Raw genomic sequence first — 21,147 nt, 5'->3', positions numbered from 1 at the left:
GTGAGCTTGTTGGAAGTCAAATAGATGGGATTGACTTGTACCCTGATGAACCTTTCAGGTTGGGTTAGTATTCAGTTACTAGGAATGAGTCAGGTGGATTTGTCCACTGGCTCTTTTGGTAAATGAAGTACCATCAGCAAGTATTCAAGCAGCGTGGCCTAGTGGCTAGACCACAGGCCTGGATTCAGTAGGACCTAGGTTCTAATCCCGGCACTGTCACTTGTCTGCTGTATGACCTTAGGCAATCACCTCACTTCTTTGTGTTTCAGTTCCCTCATCACCTCACTTCTTTGTGTTTCAGTTCCCTCATCTGTAAAATGGGGATTAAGACTGTGAGCCCCATCTGGAACAGGGACTGTGTCCAACCCAATTTGCTTGTATCTTCCCCAGTGATTAGTACAGTGCCTGGCACATAGTAAGCACTTAACAAATACCACTGTTATTATTACTATTATTATTATTAATGATAATAACAAATATAAAAAATCCTAAAACCCTCTCTCCATTCATATGCAAAAGAGCTTCACTCTCACCCCCTTTCAAAGCCCTCCTTATATAATGATGGTATCTGTTAAGCGCTTACTATGTGCCAAGCACTGTTCTAAGCACTAGGGTAGATACAAGGTAATCAGGTTGTCCCACATGAGGCTCACAGTCTTCATTCCCATTTTACAGATGAGGTCACTGAGGCCCAGAGAAGTTAAGTGACTTGCCCAAAGTCACACAGTTGACAAGTGGCGGAGCCTGAATTAGAGCCCATGACCTCTGACTCCCAAGCCTGTGCTCTATCCACTAAGCCACCCTGCTTCTAAATCACATCTCCCACAAGAGGCCTGTCCTGTCTGAGTCCTCATTTCCCCTTCTCCATCACCTATGCACTTGAATCTGTGTCCTTTGAGAACTGGATATTCATCCCACCTCCAGCCCCAAAGCACTTACTTACATATCCGTAATTTATCTGAAGCTTCCGTAAACTACTGGTGGATAGGTCACTTGTCTACCACCTCTGTTTTATTGTATTCTCCCAAGTGCTTAGTACAGTGCTTTGCATCCAGTAAATGCTCAATAAATATCATTAATTGATTGATAGATTGAATGAACTAACCCCATTGAATTTTGAATTTCCTAAGACATATGCAGAAGTGTATATATGCAAATATAAGTTCTTTTGGAGGTGAAATCTTTCTACATATGTAAGAATGTAGCATCCAGGGCTTTGGGGATTGAATCACTTCTTCCAGAGCCTGCAGAAACTCACTGAGGAGAGGATTGTTTGTCTATTCAACCATGGTAACTTGACATGTGATTTGGCTAGAGCCAGATAGCTCAACTCTGAGGCAGAAACTCTTTAAGGGCCTTTCTAGGGTGGGGAAATGGCTCCCCAATTTTTCCTCCTCATTCCTTTCCTGTCATCTGTTGTTGAAAGAATTTACATCAGGCAGAAAGGCCCTCTCTCCAAATTCCTAGCTGGAACACAGCTTCCTATTCATTGCAGCTGCTAGAAATATTTGAATTTAAGGCTACAGTCTCTGCTATTGACTGACTACTCAAATCAAGGGTCTCTCTATCCCAGATGTGGCTAGGCTTAGCTGCCCACTTTGACATCTGGTCTCATGGTTAGGGATGGATGTTCTAACAATCCATGAGTGTTCTACCAAGCCACTGGGGTCTCTTTTACAGGAGTTGACCCAAACCCTCATTTGGAAAACAGCATGGCCTAGTGGATAGAGCACAGGCCTAATAGTCAGAAGGACCTGAGTTCTAATGCTGGCTCTGCCACTGGTCTGCCTTGTGACTTTGTGCAAGCCACTTCACTTCTCTGTGCCTCAGTTACCTGATCTGTAAAATGGGGATTAAATCTGTGAGCCCCATGTGTGACATGGACTGTGTCCAACCTTATTACCTTGTATCTACACCAGCACTTAGTACAGTGTCTGGCACATAGTAAGTGCTTAATAAAAACCACAATTATTATTATTTTTATTAATAATTATAATAAGCTACTAGGATCTCTAACTTCCCTTCTAGAAGATAATTAAGAATGTGTGCTCTGTCTTGTCTTATATTTACTATTATTATTTTTGATAGTAATAAAGATAATGGTCATTATTAAGCACTTACAGGATAGCTGTAGTGGACACAGACTTTATCCCACACAGGACTTCCTGTCTAAGGGGGTGGGAAACCAGGTGTTTTATCCCCATTTTGTAGATTAGGAAACTGAGTCTGTCTCTCCATCTAGACTGTAAGCTTGTTATGTTTAGGGACCATGCCTTCCAACTCTGTTATGTTGTAGTCTCCCAAGTGCTTAGTGAAGTGCTTTGCACACAGTAAGCGTTCAGTAAATATGGCTGATTGATTGGCACAGAGAAGTTGAGATTGCCCAAGATCACCTAACTGGCAAGCTGTGATTAAAACCTAGGTCTTCTGAATCCCAGTCCTGGACACTTTCCCCTAGACCCCTCTCACCACCATCTTGCCCATGATTCAGGAATCCCTGACTCCGTTGTGGAAGGTATTGCCAATAATGAGTGACTAGGGATTCAGATTCCTCATCAGGGAGCAAAATATTATTAAAGCAAAAGAGCTCACTTTGTTCTTAAATTTCAAACTCAGTGAATTGATAGGGACATTTAAAGTAGAAGCTTTTACGTTTCCAGGATACGTGGAATCTTATTGCTCTTTAGCTCATTCAGGTCTCGGTGCATGAGCTGGAAGTGTTTGACAGTTAATCAGTGGTAGTGATTGAGTGCTTACTGTGTGCAGAACACTGTACTAAGCACTTGGGAAAGTATGATACAACAGAGTTGGATGGCACATTCCCATTCCCATTCTAATAATAATAATAATTGTGTTATTTGAAGCTCTACTGAGAGCTCACCTCCTCCAGGAGGCCTTCCCAGACTAAGCCCCCTTTTTCCTCTCCTCCTCCCCGCCGCCCTGCCCCCTTCCCCTCCCCACAACACTTGTATAGATTTGTACAGATTTATTACTCTATTTTACTTGTACATATTTACTACTCTATTTTGTTAATGATGTGCACAGAGCTGTATTCTATTTATTCTGATGGTTTTGACACCTGTGTACATGTTTTGCTTTGTTGTCTGTCTCCCCCTTCTAGACTATGAGCCCATTGTTGGCTAGGGACCGTCTCTGCATGTTGCCAACTTGTACTTCCCAAACACTTAGTACAGTGCTCTGCACACAGTAAACACTCAATAAATACAATTGAATGAATGAATGAATGAATTTGTTAAATGCTTACTATGTGCCAGGCACTGTACTAAGTGCTTAGGGTGAATACAAGCAAATTGGTTTGGACACAGTCCCTGTCCCATGAGGGGCTCAGAGTCTCGATCCCCATTATGCAGATGAGGTAACTGGGGCCCAGAGAAGTGAAGTGACTTGCCTCAAGTCACACAGCAGGCAAGTGGCAGAGATGGAACTCCCAGGCCCATGTTCTACCCACTAGGCCATGCTGCTTGTCACTGGGGCTCTGTGCCATTGCTCTGTGTCACTAGGATGGGGGGAATGGGAGGATCCCCTATCTCAGCCCCTGTCATCCCACACCACTGCCACCTGTGCTCTCGGAAAAGCAAGCCACTATAAGCTCATTGTAGGCGGGGAATGTGTTTATTGTTGTAGTGTACTCTCCCAAGCACTTATTACAGTGCTCTGCTTATAGTAAACCCTCAATTAAGACGATTGACTGACTGACTCATAAAGGAGAGAGGGAGCGATGAGGAGAGTCACATCCAGAAACACCACTTGGTCATGGTGTGTGTTGGTGGGGAGGTCCTCCTGACTGTCACTTTGCCCCATCCCCTCACCATTCAGAAGGTCCCCTGGCCCCAGCCGCCACAGCTCCGTCAGATGCAGAGAAGCAGCATGGCCCAGTGGAAAAGGCACACACCTGGAAATCAGAGGATGTGGATTCTAATCCCAGCTCTGCCACATGTCTGCTGTGTGACCTTGGGCAAGTCACTGCACTTCTCTGGGCCGCAGTTCCTGCATCTTCAAAATGGGGTATAAAACCATGAGTCCTATGTAGGACAGAAACTGTGTCCCACCGGATTACCTTGTATATACCCCAGTGCTTAGAACGGTACTTGGCACATAGTAAGTTCTTAACAAATACTATTATTATAATTATAATTTTTATTATGGTGATTATTATATCCGCTGTCACTCTGGCCAGAAGTACTGTAATGATGTCAACAACTTTGAGGGTTACATGGAAGCAGCATGGCCTAGTGCAAAGATCATGGAGCTGGGAAGCTGAGGATCGGGGTTCTCACCCCAGCTCCACCACTTGTCTGCTGTGTGACCTTGGGCAAGTCCCTTAACTTCTCTGTGCCTCATTTTTCTCACCTGTGAAACTGGGATTCAATACTTTCATTCATTCATTCAGTCGTATTTATTGAGCACTTACTGTGTGCAGAGCCCTGTACTAAGCACTTGGAAAGTACAATTCAGCAACAAATAGAAACAGTCCCTACTCAACAAAGGATTAACAGTCTATTGTTTTCCTTCCTACTTAGACTGGGAGACCTATGTGGGATGGGGACTGAGTCTGACCTGATGAACCTGTATTCATTCATTCAATCGTATTTATTGAGCGCTTACTGTGTGCAGAGCACTGTGCTAAGCGCTTGGGAAGTACAAGTTGGGAACACTTGTACCCCATTGCTTAGTACAGTGTTTGATATATAGTAGAGACTTAAGCAGCTTGGCCTGTTGTATGGAGCACAGGCCTGGGAGTCAGGAGGACCTGGATTCCAATCCTGCCTCCACCACTTGTCTTCTGTGTGACTTAGGGTAAGTCACTTAATTTCTCTGTGCCTCAGTTAACTCATCTGCAAATGGGGGATTTGGACTGACTGGGACATGGGCTATGGTACAAACTCATTACAACAGTAGTAGTACAGTGGCTGGCAGAGATTAAGTGCTTAACAAATACCATTTAAAAAAAGAAATGTCCACAGTTTCACCCCTCAAGTAAGGGAGTCTTAGTTCCATTTCACTTTTGAAAGTAAATAGGCAAATGCCTATTTTGCAACAAGTTGGCTTTCACCCTTCAGCCTCTCCTCCATTCATTCATTCAATTGTATTTACTAAGCACTTACTATATGCAAAACACTGTACTAAGCACTTTGGAAAGTACAACAATGAAGAGTCACAATCCCTTCCCATAACGAGCTCATAGTTTAGAGGGGGGGAGACAGACATCAATACAAATAAATGTAATTACAGATAAATACATAAGTGTTATGGGGCTGGGTGCCTGGCAGGGAAGAGCATAGGGATCAAGTCAGGACAATGCAGACGGAGTGGGAGATGAGGAAAAGTGGAGCTTAGTCTGCGAAAGCCTCTTGGAGGAGATGTGCCTTCAGTAAGGCTTTGAAGTGGAGGTGAATAATTTTGTCTGGTAGATTTGAGGAGGGAGGGTGTTCCAGGACAGAAGCAGGACGTGGGCCAGGAGCTGGTGGTGCGACAGGCGAGATCGAGGCATAGTGAGAAGGTTAGTACCAGAGGAGTGAAATGTGTGGGCTGGGTTGTAGAAGGAGAGAAGTGAGGTGATGTAGGAGGAGGCAAGGTGATGTGGAGAGCTTTATAGCCAATGGTGAGGAATTTTCGTTCAATATAGAGGTGGATATAGGCCACCTCTGGAGATTTTTGAGAAGGGGGGATGACGTGTCCTAAACATTTCTGTGGAAAGGTGGTCCAGGCAGCAGAGTTGAGGTATGAACCTGAGAGGGGAGAGGCAGGAGGTTGGGAGGTCAGAAAGGAGTCTGATGCAGTACTCTAGATGGGATAGGATGAGTGATTGTATTAACATGGTAGCAGTTTGGAAAGGGCAGATTTTAGTGATTGTTATGAAGGTGGGACCGACAGTATTTGGTGACGGATTGAATATGTTAGTTGAATGAGAGAGAAGAGTCAAGGATGATGCCAAGTTTATGGCTTATGAGAAGGGAAGGATGGTGGTGCCGTCTACAGTGACTGGAAAGTTCAGGAGAGGAGGGGGCTTTGGCTGAGAAGATAAGGAGCTCTGTTTTGGATGCTTTAAGTCTGAGGGGATGGGAGGACATCCAAGAAGCAATGTCTTGAAGGCAGGAGGAGATACAAGCCTGGAGAGAGAGGGAGAGGTCAGGGGAGGAGATGTAGATTTGGGTATCACCTGCATACACATGGTAGTCGAAGCAATGGGAGTGAATGAGTTCTCCAAGGGAATAAGTGTAGATGGAGAATAGAAGGGGACCAAGAACTGAACCTTGAGGGACACCCACAGTTAGGGGGTGGGAGGCAGAGGAGGATCCCGTGAAGGACACTGAGATGAGGAGAACCAGGAGAGGGCAGAGTCAGTGAAGCCAAGGTTGGGTGTTATTTCCAGGAAAAGGGGGTGGTCCACAATATCAAGCACAGCTGAGAGGTTGAGGAGGATTAGGATGGAGAAGAAGCCATTGGATTTGGCAAGAAGGAAATTATTGGTGACCTTTGAGAGGGCAGTTTCAGTGGAGTGAAGGGGACAGAAGCCAGATTGGTGGGCGTCCAGGAGAGAGTTGGAGGAGAGGAATTTGAGACAGAGGATGTAGATGACTCGCTCAAGGAGTTTGAAGAGGAATGGTAGGAGGGGGATGGGGCGATAACTGGAGGGGGCTGTGGGGTCAAGGGAGGGTTTTGTTTTTTAGGATGGAGAAGACATGGGCATGTTTGAAGGCAGGCCTATTATGGGATAATAAGCACTTAACAAATAGTATTACTACTATTATGATTATTATTATTATGTTATAGGAATACACATTTGGCTCACTTTCCTTTTTTATCAACTTAGAAGAAAGCCAGCTGGTTGTTATCAATTTAATGGAATTCCAGTAGAGATTACTCACTGCAAGGGTGATTGTCCCATGTGTCAGACAGGGAGTCAGTTCAAGTGCTGGGGGTGCACATGAGTGTTTTATGCTGTTTTCAGCCAGCCTGTCCCCTCTCTGGTCTTGATTGCTTTCACGTCTGGGTTTCTTTACCATTTCGATTTTACCTAGGATCAGGTAGCATGGGACTCCCACAAAGTGGCACTGTAAGCTCGTTGTTGACAGGGAACATGTTTACCAATCAATCCACCAATCACATTTATTGACCACTTACAATGTGCAGAGCACTGTACTAAGCCCTTTGAAGAGTTCAGTATAACAGTTGGCAGACACATTCCCTTCCCACAACTAGCTTATAATCTAGAGGGGAAGATGGGCATTAAAATAAATAAATTATGGATATGTACTACTCTGTTGTTTTGTATTCTCCCAAGCAGTTAGTGCAGGGCTCTGCATACAGTAAGCACTCAGCAAATACAATGGATTGATTGATTGATGTGTGACTATTGAACGCTATGCCTGGTGAGAGTCATCAGGGGCCTCCTGAGCCTGGGTCATCGTGACCCAGGCCAACCCCAGAGCTCCACTGGCAGGGGATGCCCACGGGCTGTGGCATCTTTGCTTTCTTCCCCCGCATGGGGATAACGAGCGCGAAGTGGGGTGCAATAAATTCCCCAGCTGCTTTTTTTTCGCAGTTAGAGTCTCCTGCTGGTCTTGTCTCCCTCATCTCTCCTCATCCTCTCTCCCCGCTCCCTAATCTCCCAAGAGGCATTGGCAAAGGGGAATAGCATCTCTCCCTTGGCCCTAGCCTTCCTGCTGAGGCGGTCCAGGAGCAGGGGTGGACAGGGCCTGGTGAATCCCAAGCCAAATTACATGGATCACCACTAAACCAGGGCCACTGTTCGGAGACTCATAGCTCGGGGCTAGTAGCTAGGCCACCTATCAGTCAATTCATCAGTGGTATTTATTGAGTACTTACTATGTGCGGAGTACTGTACTAAGCGCTTTCGAGAGTACAGTATAATAATAATAATAATAATAATGTTGGCATTTGTTAAGCACTTACTATGTGCAAAGCACTGTTCTAAGCGCTGGGGGGATACATGGTGATCAGGTTGTCCCACGTGGGGCTCACAGTCTTAATCCCCATTTTACAGATGAGGGAACTGAGGCTCAGAGAAGTTAAGTGACTTGCCCAAGGTCACACAGCAGACATGTGGTAGAGCCGGGATTCGAACCCATGACCTCTGACTTCAAAGCCCGGGCTATTTCCACTGAGGCATGCTGCTTCTCTAGCAGTATAGCAATACAACAGACAAGTTCCGTGCCCATAGTGAGCTTACAGTCTTTAGGGGGATAAAGACATTAATATGAATAAAGTAGATAAATAGGGGTGGCTATGCACCTGGGCGGAGCACAGGTAAAGATTGAAGCCATCTCTCAGCCATGCCAGGCTGTTCCCCCAACCCTGTGATATCACTGCCCACTCCTGAGGAAAGAAAGACTGTGAGCCCTCTAGACTGTGAATGCTTTGTGGGTAGGGATTGTCTCTGTTTGTTTCTGTATTGTACTTTCCAAGTGCTTAGTACTGTGCTCTGCACACAACGCTCAATAAATACAATAGACTGAATGAATGAATAATGATAATAATAATGATAATAATAATAATAATAATGGCATTTGTTAAGCGCTTACTATGTGCAAAGCACTGTTCTAGGTGCTGGGGAGGTTACAAGGTGATCAGGTTGACCCACGGGGGGCTCCCAGTTTTAATCCCCATTTTACAGATGAGGTAACTGAGGCACAGAGAAGTTAAGTGACTTGCCCAAAGTCACACAGCTGACAGTTGGCTGCTGTGATTTGAACCCATGACCTCTGACTCCAAAGCCCTTGCTCTTTCCACTGAGCCATGCTGCTTCTCCAAAACCTCGCTGTGAATGAATGAAAGATCTGAGTCAACACTGAATGATCAGAATTACCAACAGTTCTGTTTGCATTTTAGTAGAGGATGGGGTTTTGTATCTGTTAAAGCATGTCCACACTGGTCATTATTTTTGATTGCTTTCATAATCTTTTTGGAATTTGTAATTACTGTCATTGTTAACTATTCTTAGTGAGGTTTTAAAGGTTGAACTGACAGGATTTAGTGACAGATTGACTGTGGAGAAGATGAGTCGAGGATAATGCCGCGGTTACGTGCTTGTGATACAGGGAGATGATGATGCTATGTGCATGAATGCTATGAATGACAAGTAAAAATTACCTTACCTTTTCTTAGTCTTAGTATAGATTTTTATTGGATTTGTTACACGCTTAGAATGTTCAGTGTAAGCACAGTACTAAGCACTGGGGTAGACATAAGCTAAGCAGGTTGGATACAGTCCATGTCCTACATAGGACTAGAGAACCAGTGTGGCTCAATGGAAAGAGCACCCTGTGGGACAACCTGATCACCTTGTAACCTCCCCAGCACTTAGAACAGTGCTTTGCACATAGTAAGTGCTTAATACATGCCATTATTATTATTATTATTATTATTATTATTAAGGAGCTCACAGTCTTAATCCCCATTTTACAGATTATGTAACTGAGGAACAGAGAAGTTAAGGTACTTGCCTAAGGTCACCCAGCAGACAAGTGGCAGAGCTGGGATTAGAATCCAGGTCCTTCTGACTCCCAAACCCATGCTTCCATTAGCCCAGGCTTCTTCCCATACCTCTAATCTTTCATACCCACGGTTCCACGCTCCAAAGATGTCTGACTGCCACTCAGCACTCACTGTGTGTGGAGCATTGGAATAAGCTCTTGGGAACTATATGATGCATAGAAGGAATCCAGGTGTTACCTCCCTTGAGGAGCATGTGATTGAATGGGTGCTGAGCTCAGAGACTCCTCACACCCTGCAGCCCCTGATGATCATCTGCTGTTATCTCTACTAGTGCTGCATATCTATCCCACAGTGCTCAGGGTCCTTGTGGCCCTTGTAGCATAATGCATGATGGGAGAACCCAGAGAGGAGACAACATAATTGAGCTCCCTATAGTCTCAAGATAGTTGGAGTCCACTTAAAAAGCCAATTTAGTAACAAACCACAAATGGTCAGATGTCGGCTAGGTCTCAGAATCTCTTTTGCCCACTTGCTCCCTTCCAGGAATATTCCTCCATTTCCCTTGGCATAGTTTCAGATGGGTAATAGGAGATAAATAATTGCCCTTTCAAGGTGACTTATTTGAGTTTGCCCCATAAGGAAACTCATGTGCCCCATAATTTATTTTATTGTCTGTTTCCCCTTCTATACTCTAAGCCCCTTGTGGGCAGGGAACATGTCTACCAACTCTGTTGTATCCTACTCTCCCAAGCCTACTATGTGCTCTGCCCATAGTAATTGCTCAATAAATACGATTGATTGATTGATTTCCAAGAGGCCTTCCCTGACTAAGCCCTCATTTCCCTACTCCATCGCTCTTCTTCGCATCTGTGCACTTGGAGCTGTACCCTCCCAGACTAGGAGGCTTTCCCAGACTGAGCCCCCCCTTTTCCTCTCCTCCTCCTCCCCTTCCCATTGCCCCTACTCCTTCCATCTGCTCTACCCCCCCTCCCCGCCCCGCAGCACTTGTATATATTTGTACACATTTGTTATTCTATTTATTTTATTAATGATGTGTATATAGTTATAATTCTGTATATTCTGATGGTATTGACACCTGTCTACTTGTTTTGTTGTCTGTCACCCTGTGAGCCCATTGTTCAATCATTCATTCATTCAATCATATTTATTGATTGCTTATTGTATGCAGAGCACTGTATTAAGAGCTTGGGAAGTACAAGTTGGCAACATATAGAGACGGTCCCTACCCAACAACAGGCTCACAGTCTAGAAGGGGGAGACAGACAACAAAACAAAACATGTAGACAAGTGTCAAAATGGAAAATCGTCAGAACAAATAAAATTAAATCTATATGCACATCATTAACAAAGTAAATAGAATAGTTAATATATACAAGTAAAATAAATAGAGTAATAAATCTGTACAAATATATATACAAGTGCTGTGAGGAGGGGAAGGAGGTAGGGTGGAGGGGATGGGGAGGAGGAGAGGAAAAGGGCTCAGTCTGGGAAGGCCTCCTGGAGGAGGTGAGCTCTCAGTAGGGCTTTGAAGGGAGAAAGAGAGCTAGTTTGGCAGATGTGCGGAGGAGGGCATTCCAGGCCAGGGGGAGGACGTGGGCCGGGGGTCAACGGTGGGACAGGCGAGAACGAAGCACAGTGAGGAGGTTAGCGGTGGCAGAGGATCGGAGGGTGTGGGCTGGGATGGAGAAGGAGAGAAGGGAGGTGAGGTAGGAGGTAGGTGAGGTTGTTGGGTAAGTACCGTCTCTATAGGTTGCTGATTTGTACTTCCCAAGGGCTTAATACAGTGCTCTGCACATAGTAAGCACTCAATATATATGATTGAATGAATCCGTGAATACACGTCTGATTCCCAAGCTTATGCTCTATCCACTAAGCCATGCTGCTTCTCTTGGTACAGTGTTCTGCATGCAGTAAGAGCTCAGAAAGTACCATTGGATGATTGATCATTTGGGGGTCTCCCTTTCATAGACCTTAGCTACTGAATTCCTCATTTCACATCAGGGTAGAATCTCCATTCAGCTTTTTGTTTGGAGGGCTTGTGGTTGGACTACAGGTTATCCTGTCTCAGTTATTCATCGATTTAAAATTTCATCCAAGTCAGCTGGTCTGAAGTCCTAGTGGATAAGCTTATTGTGGGCAGGGAACATGTTTACCAACTCTGTTGTATTGTACTCTCCCAAGCACTTAGTGCAGGGCTCTGCACACAGTAAGTACTCAATAAATACCATTGATTAATTGATTGATAAAACACTGAGGCTTGAACATTCCACAGGGGTTTGAAGTCCCCTCTAACATTTCAGGTTTATTTCTCAAAGATATGTGGCTTCCCTACAGCAATTTATACATTTTTATTTGTTGTTTTTAGGGTGTATTAGGTTCCTAGATTTCTTCTATTAAGCCTCTATGCCAACTAACTGAGCGAATTCAGGCATTGCTCAAATAGGTTTTTCCAATTGGATGGTGGTTGGCAGATAGGACCTTCACATCCTCTCCATCCAAACTGCCACTTGTCCTATCCCGACTTGTCGAATGCATCAGCCTCCTCGCTGACCTCCCTGCCTCCGGCCTCTCACCTCTCCAATAAATACTTCATTCTGCTGCCCAGACCTTTCTTCTAAAAAAATCATTTTACACATATCTGCCCATTTCTCTGAAACCCTTCAATTGTTGTCCATTCCGCTCTGCATCAAGAAAAACCTGCTTACCATTGGTTTTAAGGCACTCAGTAAGTTCTCTCATTCATTCATTCATTCATTCAATCATATTTATTGGGTGCTTACTGTGTGCAGAGCACTGTACTAAGCGCTTGGGAAGTACAAGTTGGCAACATATAGAGATGGTCCCTACCCAACAGTGGGCTCACAGTCTGGAAGGGGAAGACAGAGAACAGAACAAAATATATTAACAAAATAAAATAAGTAGAATAAATATGTACAAGTAATATAAATAAATGGAGTAATAAATACATACAAACATATATACGTATATACAGGTGTTGTGGGGAAGGGAAGGAGGTAAGGCAGGGGGGATGGAGAAGGGGAGGAGGGGGAGAGGAAGGAGGGTGCTCAGTCTGGGAAGGCCTCCTAGAGGAGGTGAGCTCTCAGTAGGGCCTTGAAGGGAGGGAGAGAGCTAGCTTGGCGGATGTGGGGAGGGAGGGCATTCCAGGCCAGGGGGATGACGTGGGCTGGGGGTCGACGGCGGGACAGGCGAGAACGAGGCACGGTGAGGAGATTAGCGGCAGAGGAGCAGAGGGTGCAGGCTGGACTGTAGAAGGAGAGAAGGGAGGTGAGGTAGGAGGGGGCAAGGTGATGGAGAGCCTTGAAGCCGAGGGTGAGAGGTTTCTGCCTGATGTGTAGGTTGATTGGTAGCCACTGGAGATTTTTGAGGAGGGGAGTAACGTGCCCAGACCGTTTCTGGACAAAGACGATCCGGGCAGTGGCATTAAGTATGGATTGAAGTGGGGAGAGACAGGAGGATGGGAGATCGGAGAGGAGGCTGATACAGTAATCCAGACGGGATAGGACGAGAGCTTGAACGAGCAGGGTAGCAGTTTGGATGGAGAGGAAAGGGCGGATCTTGGCAATGTTGCGGAGGTGAGACTGGCAGGTTTTGGTGACGGCTTGGATGTGAGGTGTGAATGAGAGAGCGGAGTCGAGGATGACACCAAGTTTGCGGGCTTGTGAGACGGGAAGGATGGTAGTGCCGTCAAGAGTGATGGGAAAGTCAAGGAGAGGGCAGGGTTTGTGAGGGAAGACAAGGAGTTCAGTCTTGGACATGTTGAGTTTTAGGTGGCGGGCAGACATCCAGATGGAGATGTCATGAAGGCAGGAGGATATGCGGGCCTGGAGGGAGGGAGAGAGAGCACGGGCAGAGATGTAGATTTGGGTGTCATCAGCGTAGAGATGATAGTTGAAGCCGTGGGAGCGAATGAGGTCACCAAGGGAGTGAGTGTAAATCGAGAACAGAAGGGGACCAAGAACTGAACCTTGAAGAACCCCTACAGTAAGGGGATGGGAGGGGGAGGAGGAGCCTGCAAAAGAGACTGAGAATGAACGACTGGTGAGATAAGAGAAGACCCAGGAGAGGACGGAGTCTGTGAAGCCAAGGTTGGATAGCGTGTTGAGGAGAAGGGGGTGGTCCACAGTGTTGAAGGCAGCTGAGAGGTCGAGGAGGATTAGGATAGAGTACGAGCCGTTGGATTAGGCAAGCAGGAGGTCTTTGGTCACCTTTCAGAGGGCAGTTTCCGTGGAATGTAGGGGATGGAAGCCAGATTGGAGGGGGTCGAGGAGAGAGTTGGCATTGAGGAATTCAAGGCAGCGCATGTAGACGACTCGTTCAAGGTTCTCCCCTCTGGTTATCCTCATTTCTCTCCCACTTGACCCTGACTTGCAGCCTTCCCGTCTCTAAAGCCTGGCTGAGCCTCATTCTCTTCTCTCTCATCATCAACCCCTTCTCACCTCCTCCTGCCGGCCTGGAATTCCCTCCCCTTTTACATCTAATAGACTACCACTCTCCCCATCTTCAATACCCTTCTAAAATCATACCTCCTGCAAGACACTGTCTCTGATTAACCGCCCATAGTCTCACCCTATTTCCCCTCTACTACTACTCCAGCACTTTCTCATCAATAAAGCACTTGGACACTCACTCCCTGACCCCTTGTAACACATGTACAGATCTTTAAGCTTTGCTGCTTCCCTCTCCCTTTGATTTATTTTAATGTCTATCTCCCCCACTATAGTGTAAGCTATTTCAATGCAGAGGTTCATTCAATCGTATTTAGTGAGTGCTTACTGTGGGCAGAGCACTGTACTAAGCACTTGGATAGTGTCTACTATTTTACGCTCTCCCAAACACAGTGCTCTGCACAGAATGAGTGTTCATTAGGTACACTTTTTATACACACACAATTATTGATTGATGGATTGAGGAGAAGGGCAAAACGGGGATTAGTCATCAAGTGTTCCCTAACCCCAACAGCCCTCCCAGGGAAATTGACCTCTTTGATTAGAGTTTTTTAGTCAGGTGGTCTAAGGCACCAGGGATCAATCACCTACTGTGTGCAGAGCACTGTACTGAGAGCTTAAGAGAGTACAGTATAATAGTGTTGGTAATAATAATAATAATAATAATAATAATGATGATATTTTTAAGTGCTTACTATGTGCAAAGCACTGTTCTAAGCACTGGGGAGGTTACAAGGTGATCAGGTTGTCCCACGGGGCAGTTTTAATCCCCATTTTACAGATGAGGTAACTGAGGCACAAAGAAGTTAAGTGACTTGCCCAAAGTCACACAGCTGACAATTGGCAGAGCCGGGGTTTGAACCCATGACCTCTAACTCCAAAGCCTGTGCTATTTCCACTGAGCCACGCTGCTTGTCCAATAAAAATGAGAAATGAGAATGTGGGAGACACATTCTCTGCCCAAATGAGCTCAGCTTTTCTGTGTGAATCCTATTTTATTTATTTATTTTTTTTACTTTCCACTCAACCTAGTCAATTCCACCTGCAATCACTGTTAAAGGAATTGGTTGAATGTCTTGCCTGTAGTCATCCTATTATGGTATCATGTGGAGTGGTTTTTCCTGTTCAAAACTCACTCACTTAAAATGCCAAAGAAAGGAGCATATTTATAAAACACAGTTTCTCTCTATCTTGTAGAAACTGCTGGAATTCTCTCTGCTGTGCTTAGCTTTCGGCAGGTTTCTGTGTCATAATACAAACTTAACAAAAGCTAGAACCCTTTGGCTATCTTTTTAGCTCTTAAAAGTAAATAATACTGATGAGCGAAATGCGGACAAGTTTTGTAACAGTTGCTCCTCTATTTATTTTACTTTAGGGGATGCTGAAATTGGCACCAGCAACACCAACTCTTTGAAGAATGATGATTTCACCATGAAGGGTTTATTGGATGACATTAACGATGATGATATTTGGGGCTCCACACAAACCATGAAATCCTGTGGGAAAGCTGTTTCCATAGAAACCGCAAGTTTAAGTGAATATGCTAGATATGTTCTAAGGACAATCTGCCAACAGGTAATTGGTTGGGCCTTACACAGTACTGACTCCTCATATGTCCAGGATTTGAGTTGATTTGGGATTTTATAGGCTTATCCCATCCAGGTTCTTGTCTTCATTCATTCATTCAGTCAATACTTACTGTGTGCAGAACACTGTACTAAGCGCTTGGGAGAGTACACTTTCCTTGCCCATAATGAGTTTTCAGTCTAGCGTGTACAGTGAAGACAGTCTACAGTCTCCTGTTTCTCCTCCTGTCTTTCTGGCTGCTCTTTCTCAGTCTCTTTCTCAAGCTCCTCCTCTGCCTCCCACCCCCTAACTGTAGGAGTCCCTCAAGACTCAGTCCTGGGTCCCCTTCTGTTCTCCATTTTCACCGACTCTCTTGCATAATTCATTCACTCACCCCATCCATGGTCTCGGCTATCTTTTGCTTCTCTACAGTCTCATATTTCCCCCTGCCTCAGGACATCTCTACTTGGATGCTCCGCTGACACCTTTACCTCACTGATTTCCTACAACAATGCAGCAAGCTCACTTCATTCTACTGCCAACCTACTCACTGTACCTCAATCTCATCTATCTCTCTGCCAACCTCTTGCCCTCCCTCTGACCTGGAACTCCCTCCCCCTCCATATATGACAGACCATCACTCTCCTCACCTTCAAGCCATATTAAAATCACATCTCCTTCAAGAAGCTTCCCAACTAAGCCTTCATTTCCTCTACTCTCTCTCCCTTCCTGCATCACCCTTGAAGTTGAATTGCACCTTTTTTTCACACCACTCTCAGCCCCACAGCACTTATGTGCATATCTGAGGTTTATTTATTGTAATAAGCAGTGTGGCTTAGTGGAAAGAGCCCGGGCTTGGGAGTCAGAGGTCGTGGGTTCTAATCCCGGCTCCAGCACTACTCAGCTATGTGACTTTGGGCAAGTCACTTAACTTCTCTGGGCCTCAGTTACCTCATCTGTAAAATGGGAATTAAGACTGTGAGTCCCAAGTGGGACAACCTGATTACCTTGTATCTACATCAGCGCTTAGAACAATGCAAGCACAAGTACATAGTAAAAGCTTAACAAATATCATCATCATCATCATCATCATCATCATCATCATCTGTCTTCCCCTCTAGACTCTGTACTTGGATGTCTGACCTTTGGGTGTTTGATATTAGCCCCACCCTCAATCCCATACTATTTATGTACATAGCTTCTTATTTTGTATTTTAAATTATTTCTTTATATCAATGTTTCTCTCCCGCTCTAGACTATGAGCTCACAGTGAGCAGGGAATGTTTCTGCCAATCTTGTTGTTTTGAACTCTCCCAAGTGTTTAGTATAGTGCTCTGTGAATAATAAACTTTCAATAAATACCATTTGATGATTACGATAGTCTGTAATCTCCCTGTGGGAAGGGAGCATATCTACCAACTCTGTTATATTGTACTCTCCCAACCACTGTGTACAGGGCTCAGCACCTAGTAAGCACTCAATAAATATCATTGACTGATTTATTGATTAAATCTGGTTGAAAGGAGTCTTGTGCATTTAGAGGTCCCCTTCCACATTTACCTGGGACCTCTGTTCTGTTTGTTTGAGTCAGTCAGTCAATCGTATTTATTAAGGGCTTATTGTGCGCAGAGCACTGTACTAAGTACTTGGGAGAACACATTATAACACATTCTCTGCCCACAGTGAGCTTACAGTCTAGAAAGGGAAACTAGTAATAATAATGATGGTACTTGTGATTAACTTGTATCTACCCCCGCACTTTAAACAGTCTTGTCACAAAGGAAGCACTTGATGAATACCATAATTATTATTGTGAAGTACTTTCTACGTGTCAAGCACCATTCTAATCTCTGGGGTAGAATCAAAGATAATCATATTGGAAATAGTCTCTGTCCTAAAGTCTAAGTAGGAGGAAGAATGAATATTGAATCACATTTTAAGGAACCTAAGGAATCTAAGGATCAGAGTAGTCAAAGTGACTTGCCGAAGATCACACAGCAATCAAGTAGCAAAGCAGGGATTAGAACCCACGTCTTCTGACTCCCAAGCCCATACTCTTTCCACTAGGTCACCATGCTTCCCAGTTGAATCTCTACTCTCCCATCCTTCCCAACAGTATTCTCTGATGAGATCTCCTCCGTCCTCTCAAGTGCTACTCCGGCCACCTGTGCTTCTGACCCCATTCCCTCTCGTCTTATGAAATCTCTCGCCCCGTCCCTCCTCCTCTCCTCCTCTCCTTAACTTCCAACTTCAACCGCTCACTCTCCACTGGTTCCTTCCCCTCTGCCTTCAAAAATGCCCATGTCTCTCCCATCCTAAAAAAACCCTCTCTTGACCCCACCTCCCCTTCTAGTTATTGCCCTATCTCCCTCCTACCATTCCTTTCCAAACTCCTTGAACGAGTCTTCTACACCCTCTACCTCGAATTCCTCAACGTCAACTCTCTCCTCGACCCCCTCCAATCTGGCTTCTGTCCCCTACATTCCACCGAAACTGCCCTCTCAAAGGTCACCAATGACCTCCTGCTTGCAAAAACCGGCGGATCCTACTCTATCCTAATCCTCCTCGATCTCTCAGCTGCCTTCGATACTGTCGACCACCCCCTTCTCCTCAACACGCTATCCAACCTTGGCTTCACAGACTCTGTCCTTTCCTGGTTCTCCTCTTATCTCTCTGGCCATTCATTCTCAGTCTCTTTTGCGGGCTCCTCCTCCCCCTCACATCCCCTTACTGTAGGGGTTCCTCAAGGGTCAGTTATTGGTCCCCTTCTGTTCTTTATCTACACTCACTCCCTTGGTTAACTTATTTGCTCCCACGGCTTCAACTATCATCTCTACACTGATGACACCCAAATCTACATCTCTGCCCCTGCTCTCTCTCCCTCCCTTCAGGCTCGTGTCTCCTCCTGCCTTCAAGACATCTCCATCTGGATATCTGGCCGCCATCTAAAACTCAATATGTCCAAGACTGAAATCCTTATCGTCCTTCCCAAACCCTGCCCTGCCCGACTTTCCCATCACTGTTGATGTCACTGCCATCCTTCCCATCTCACACACCTGCAACCTTGGTGTCATCCTCGACTCTGCTCTCTCGTTCACCCCTCACATCCAATCTATCACCAAAAACTGCCTCCCACACCTCTGCAACGTCTTCAAGATCTGCCCTTTCCTCTCCATCCAAACTGCTACCCTACTGGTTCTATCTCTCATTCTATCCCGACTGGATTACTGCATCAGCCTCCTCTTTGATCTCCCATTCTCCTGTCTCTCCCCACTTCAATCTATACTACACGCTGCTGCCCGGATGATCTTTGTGCAGAAACGCTCTGGGCATGTTACTCCCCTCCTCAAAAATCTCCAGTGGCTACCAACCAACCTATGCATTAGGCAAAAACTCCTCACTCTCGGCTTCAAGGCTCTCCATTGCCTCGCCCCTCCTACCTCACCTCCCTTCTTTCCTTCTACAGCCCAGCCCACAACCTCCACTCCTCTACCGCTAACCTCCTCACTGTGCCTCGCTCTCGCCTGTCCCACCATCGACCCCTGGCCCACGTCCTCCCCCTGGCCTGGAATGCCCTCCCTCCGCACATCCGCCAAGCTAGCGCTCTTCCTCCCTTCAAAGCCCTACTGAGAGCTCACCTCCTCCAGGAGGCCTTCCCAGACTGAGCCCCCCATTCCTCTCCTCCTCCTCATCCCCCCGCCCTACCTCCTTCCCCTCCCCGCAGCACCTGTATATATGTTTGAAACAGATTTATTACTCTATTTTACTTGGACATATTTACTATTCTATTTATTTTATTTTGTTAATATGTTTTGTTTTGTTGTCTGGCTCCCCCTTCTAGACTGTGAGCCCGCTGTTGGGTAGGGACCATCTGTATATGTTGCCAACTTGTACTTCCCAAGCGCTTAGTACAATGCTCTACACACAGTAAGCACTCAATAAATGCAATTGATTGAATAAATGAATGAAAAGACCCACCACTTTATCATGTTTGATAAAGCTTCTCTATGTGTCTGCTACATAACATAGTGGATAGAGCACAGACCTGGGAATCAGAACGTCATGGGTTCTAATCCCGACTCTTCCTTTTGTCTGCTGCGCAACCTCGGGCAAGTCACTTCACTTCTCTGTACCTCAGTTACTTTATCTGTAAAATGAGTATTGAGACATTCCCTTTAAGACAGGGACTAGTCCAACCCAATTTGCTTATATCCACCCCAGCGCTTAGTACAGTGCTTGGTACATAGTAAGCACTTAACTACCACAATTATTGTTATAATTATTATTATCAATCAATGGTATTTAATGAGTGCTTACTACATGCAGAGCACTGTTGTAAGCGCTTGAGAGAGTACAGTATAAGAGAATTAGCAGACATGTACCTCACCCAAAATGAGCTTATAGAGGGAGAAAGATGTTAATATGAATAAATAAATAATTTACAATAAATAATTTAAAGGCATGTACATATGCGCTGTGGGGTTGGGGGTGGTGCTGCACATCATGGAGTGTGGGCTAGTGAATCAAGCACCGGTCTTGGAATCAGAAGACCTGTGTTCCGGTCCCAGCTCTACCACTGGCCTTGGGCAAAGCACTTGACATCTCTGGACCTTTGTATTCATTAGTAAAGTGGAGATATTAATACCTCCATCTGCCTTCCTCCCCAGGATGTTTCACATCAAAATGAGGTAATTGGTATGAGTTCTTTGGAGTAATGAAAATGTTATGCAAATTGAAAATGGCTTTATTACTGATGTTAATTATGCTTCCAGGAAGCACTCAGTGTAAGTGCCCTGATGGTCATCGCCTGCTTCATTATATGTTGTTTTCAGGAATGGGTAGGAGAGCATTGCCTCAAAGAACCAGAAAGGTTGTGCACAGACAAAGATCTCATCCTAGATCCTGTTCTTTCACACAAGCAAGCCCAGAAATTATTGCAACTGATTTGCTATCCTCATGGCATTAAAGAGTGTACAGAAGGTGACAACCTTCAAAGACAACATATTAAGCGCATCCTTCAGGTATTGGAAAGACTTTACTATTCACTCTGTATGGGCGTATTTAACTGTCAATAGGTGCTTTTTTCCCCATCCCATTCAGCCAAAATCAATATGCATAAAATTCAGAATTTTTTTTATGTGCTTGCTGCTGACCTCTACCTGTCCTGACTTCTGGAGGTTTCTGAAAACCAGGCTTCCCATTTCAGAAAAGTGCCCATATTCTCCTGTCACATTCTTAACTTCTGATCATTGGGTGGAAGATACAGATTCTTATTCTAATTCTGTAAGTGGAAAAGTGGTTGAGATATTGTGGCCCCATCATTTTGTTCATCTTTCAGTCTTTTCTTCCTCTGCCCCAATGAGAGGTGCTGAGCTCAATCAATCAATCAGCCAATCGGTGGTATTTATTTATTGATCACTTACTGTGTGAAGGGCAGTGTACTCAGTGCTTGGAGAGTACAATATAACAGAGTTGGTAGACACATTCCCTGCCCATAACAAGCTTCAGTCTAGAGGGAGAGACAGACACTGGTATAAATAATTTACAGATATGTAAAATAAGTGTTGTGGGGCTTAGGGAAGGGTGAATAAAGGGAATAAATCCAAGTTCGAGG

The 21,147-nt window shown here is 45.0% G+C and overlaps 2 protein-coding genes across 6 annotated transcripts in view; one reads left to right on the top strand and one right to left on the bottom strand.

The window, feature by feature from the left end:
• Positions 1-21,147, top strand: part of MED12L (mediator complex subunit 12L) — a 535,097-nt gene that overhangs the window by 432,885 nt on the left and 81,065 nt on the right. For both annotated transcript variants that reach the window (XM_038751768.1, XM_038750921.1), the window contains 2 exons: positions 15,343-15,542; positions 20,366-20,554. In XM_038751768.1, coding sequence (XP_038607696.1) covers positions 15,343-15,542; positions 20,366-20,554 — 389 coding nt within the window. The remainder of the gene's footprint in view (positions 1-15,342; positions 15,543-20,365; positions 20,555-21,147) is intronic.
• The window catches only part of P2RY12 (purinergic receptor P2Y12), a 105,366-nt gene that overhangs the window by 67,784 nt on the left and 16,435 nt on the right, over positions 1-21,147 (bottom strand). The window lies entirely within an intron of this gene.

The sequence above is a fragment of the Tachyglossus aculeatus genome, chromosome 1 (assembly GCF_015852505.1).
Source record: "Tachyglossus aculeatus isolate mTacAcu1 chromosome 1, mTacAcu1.pri, whole genome shotgun sequence".
Lineage (NCBI taxonomy): Eukaryota > Metazoa > Chordata > Mammalia > Monotremata > Tachyglossidae > Tachyglossus > Tachyglossus aculeatus.
Note: the sequence above shows the minus strand (reverse complement) of the source record. Positions and strands in the feature narration are given on the sequence as shown.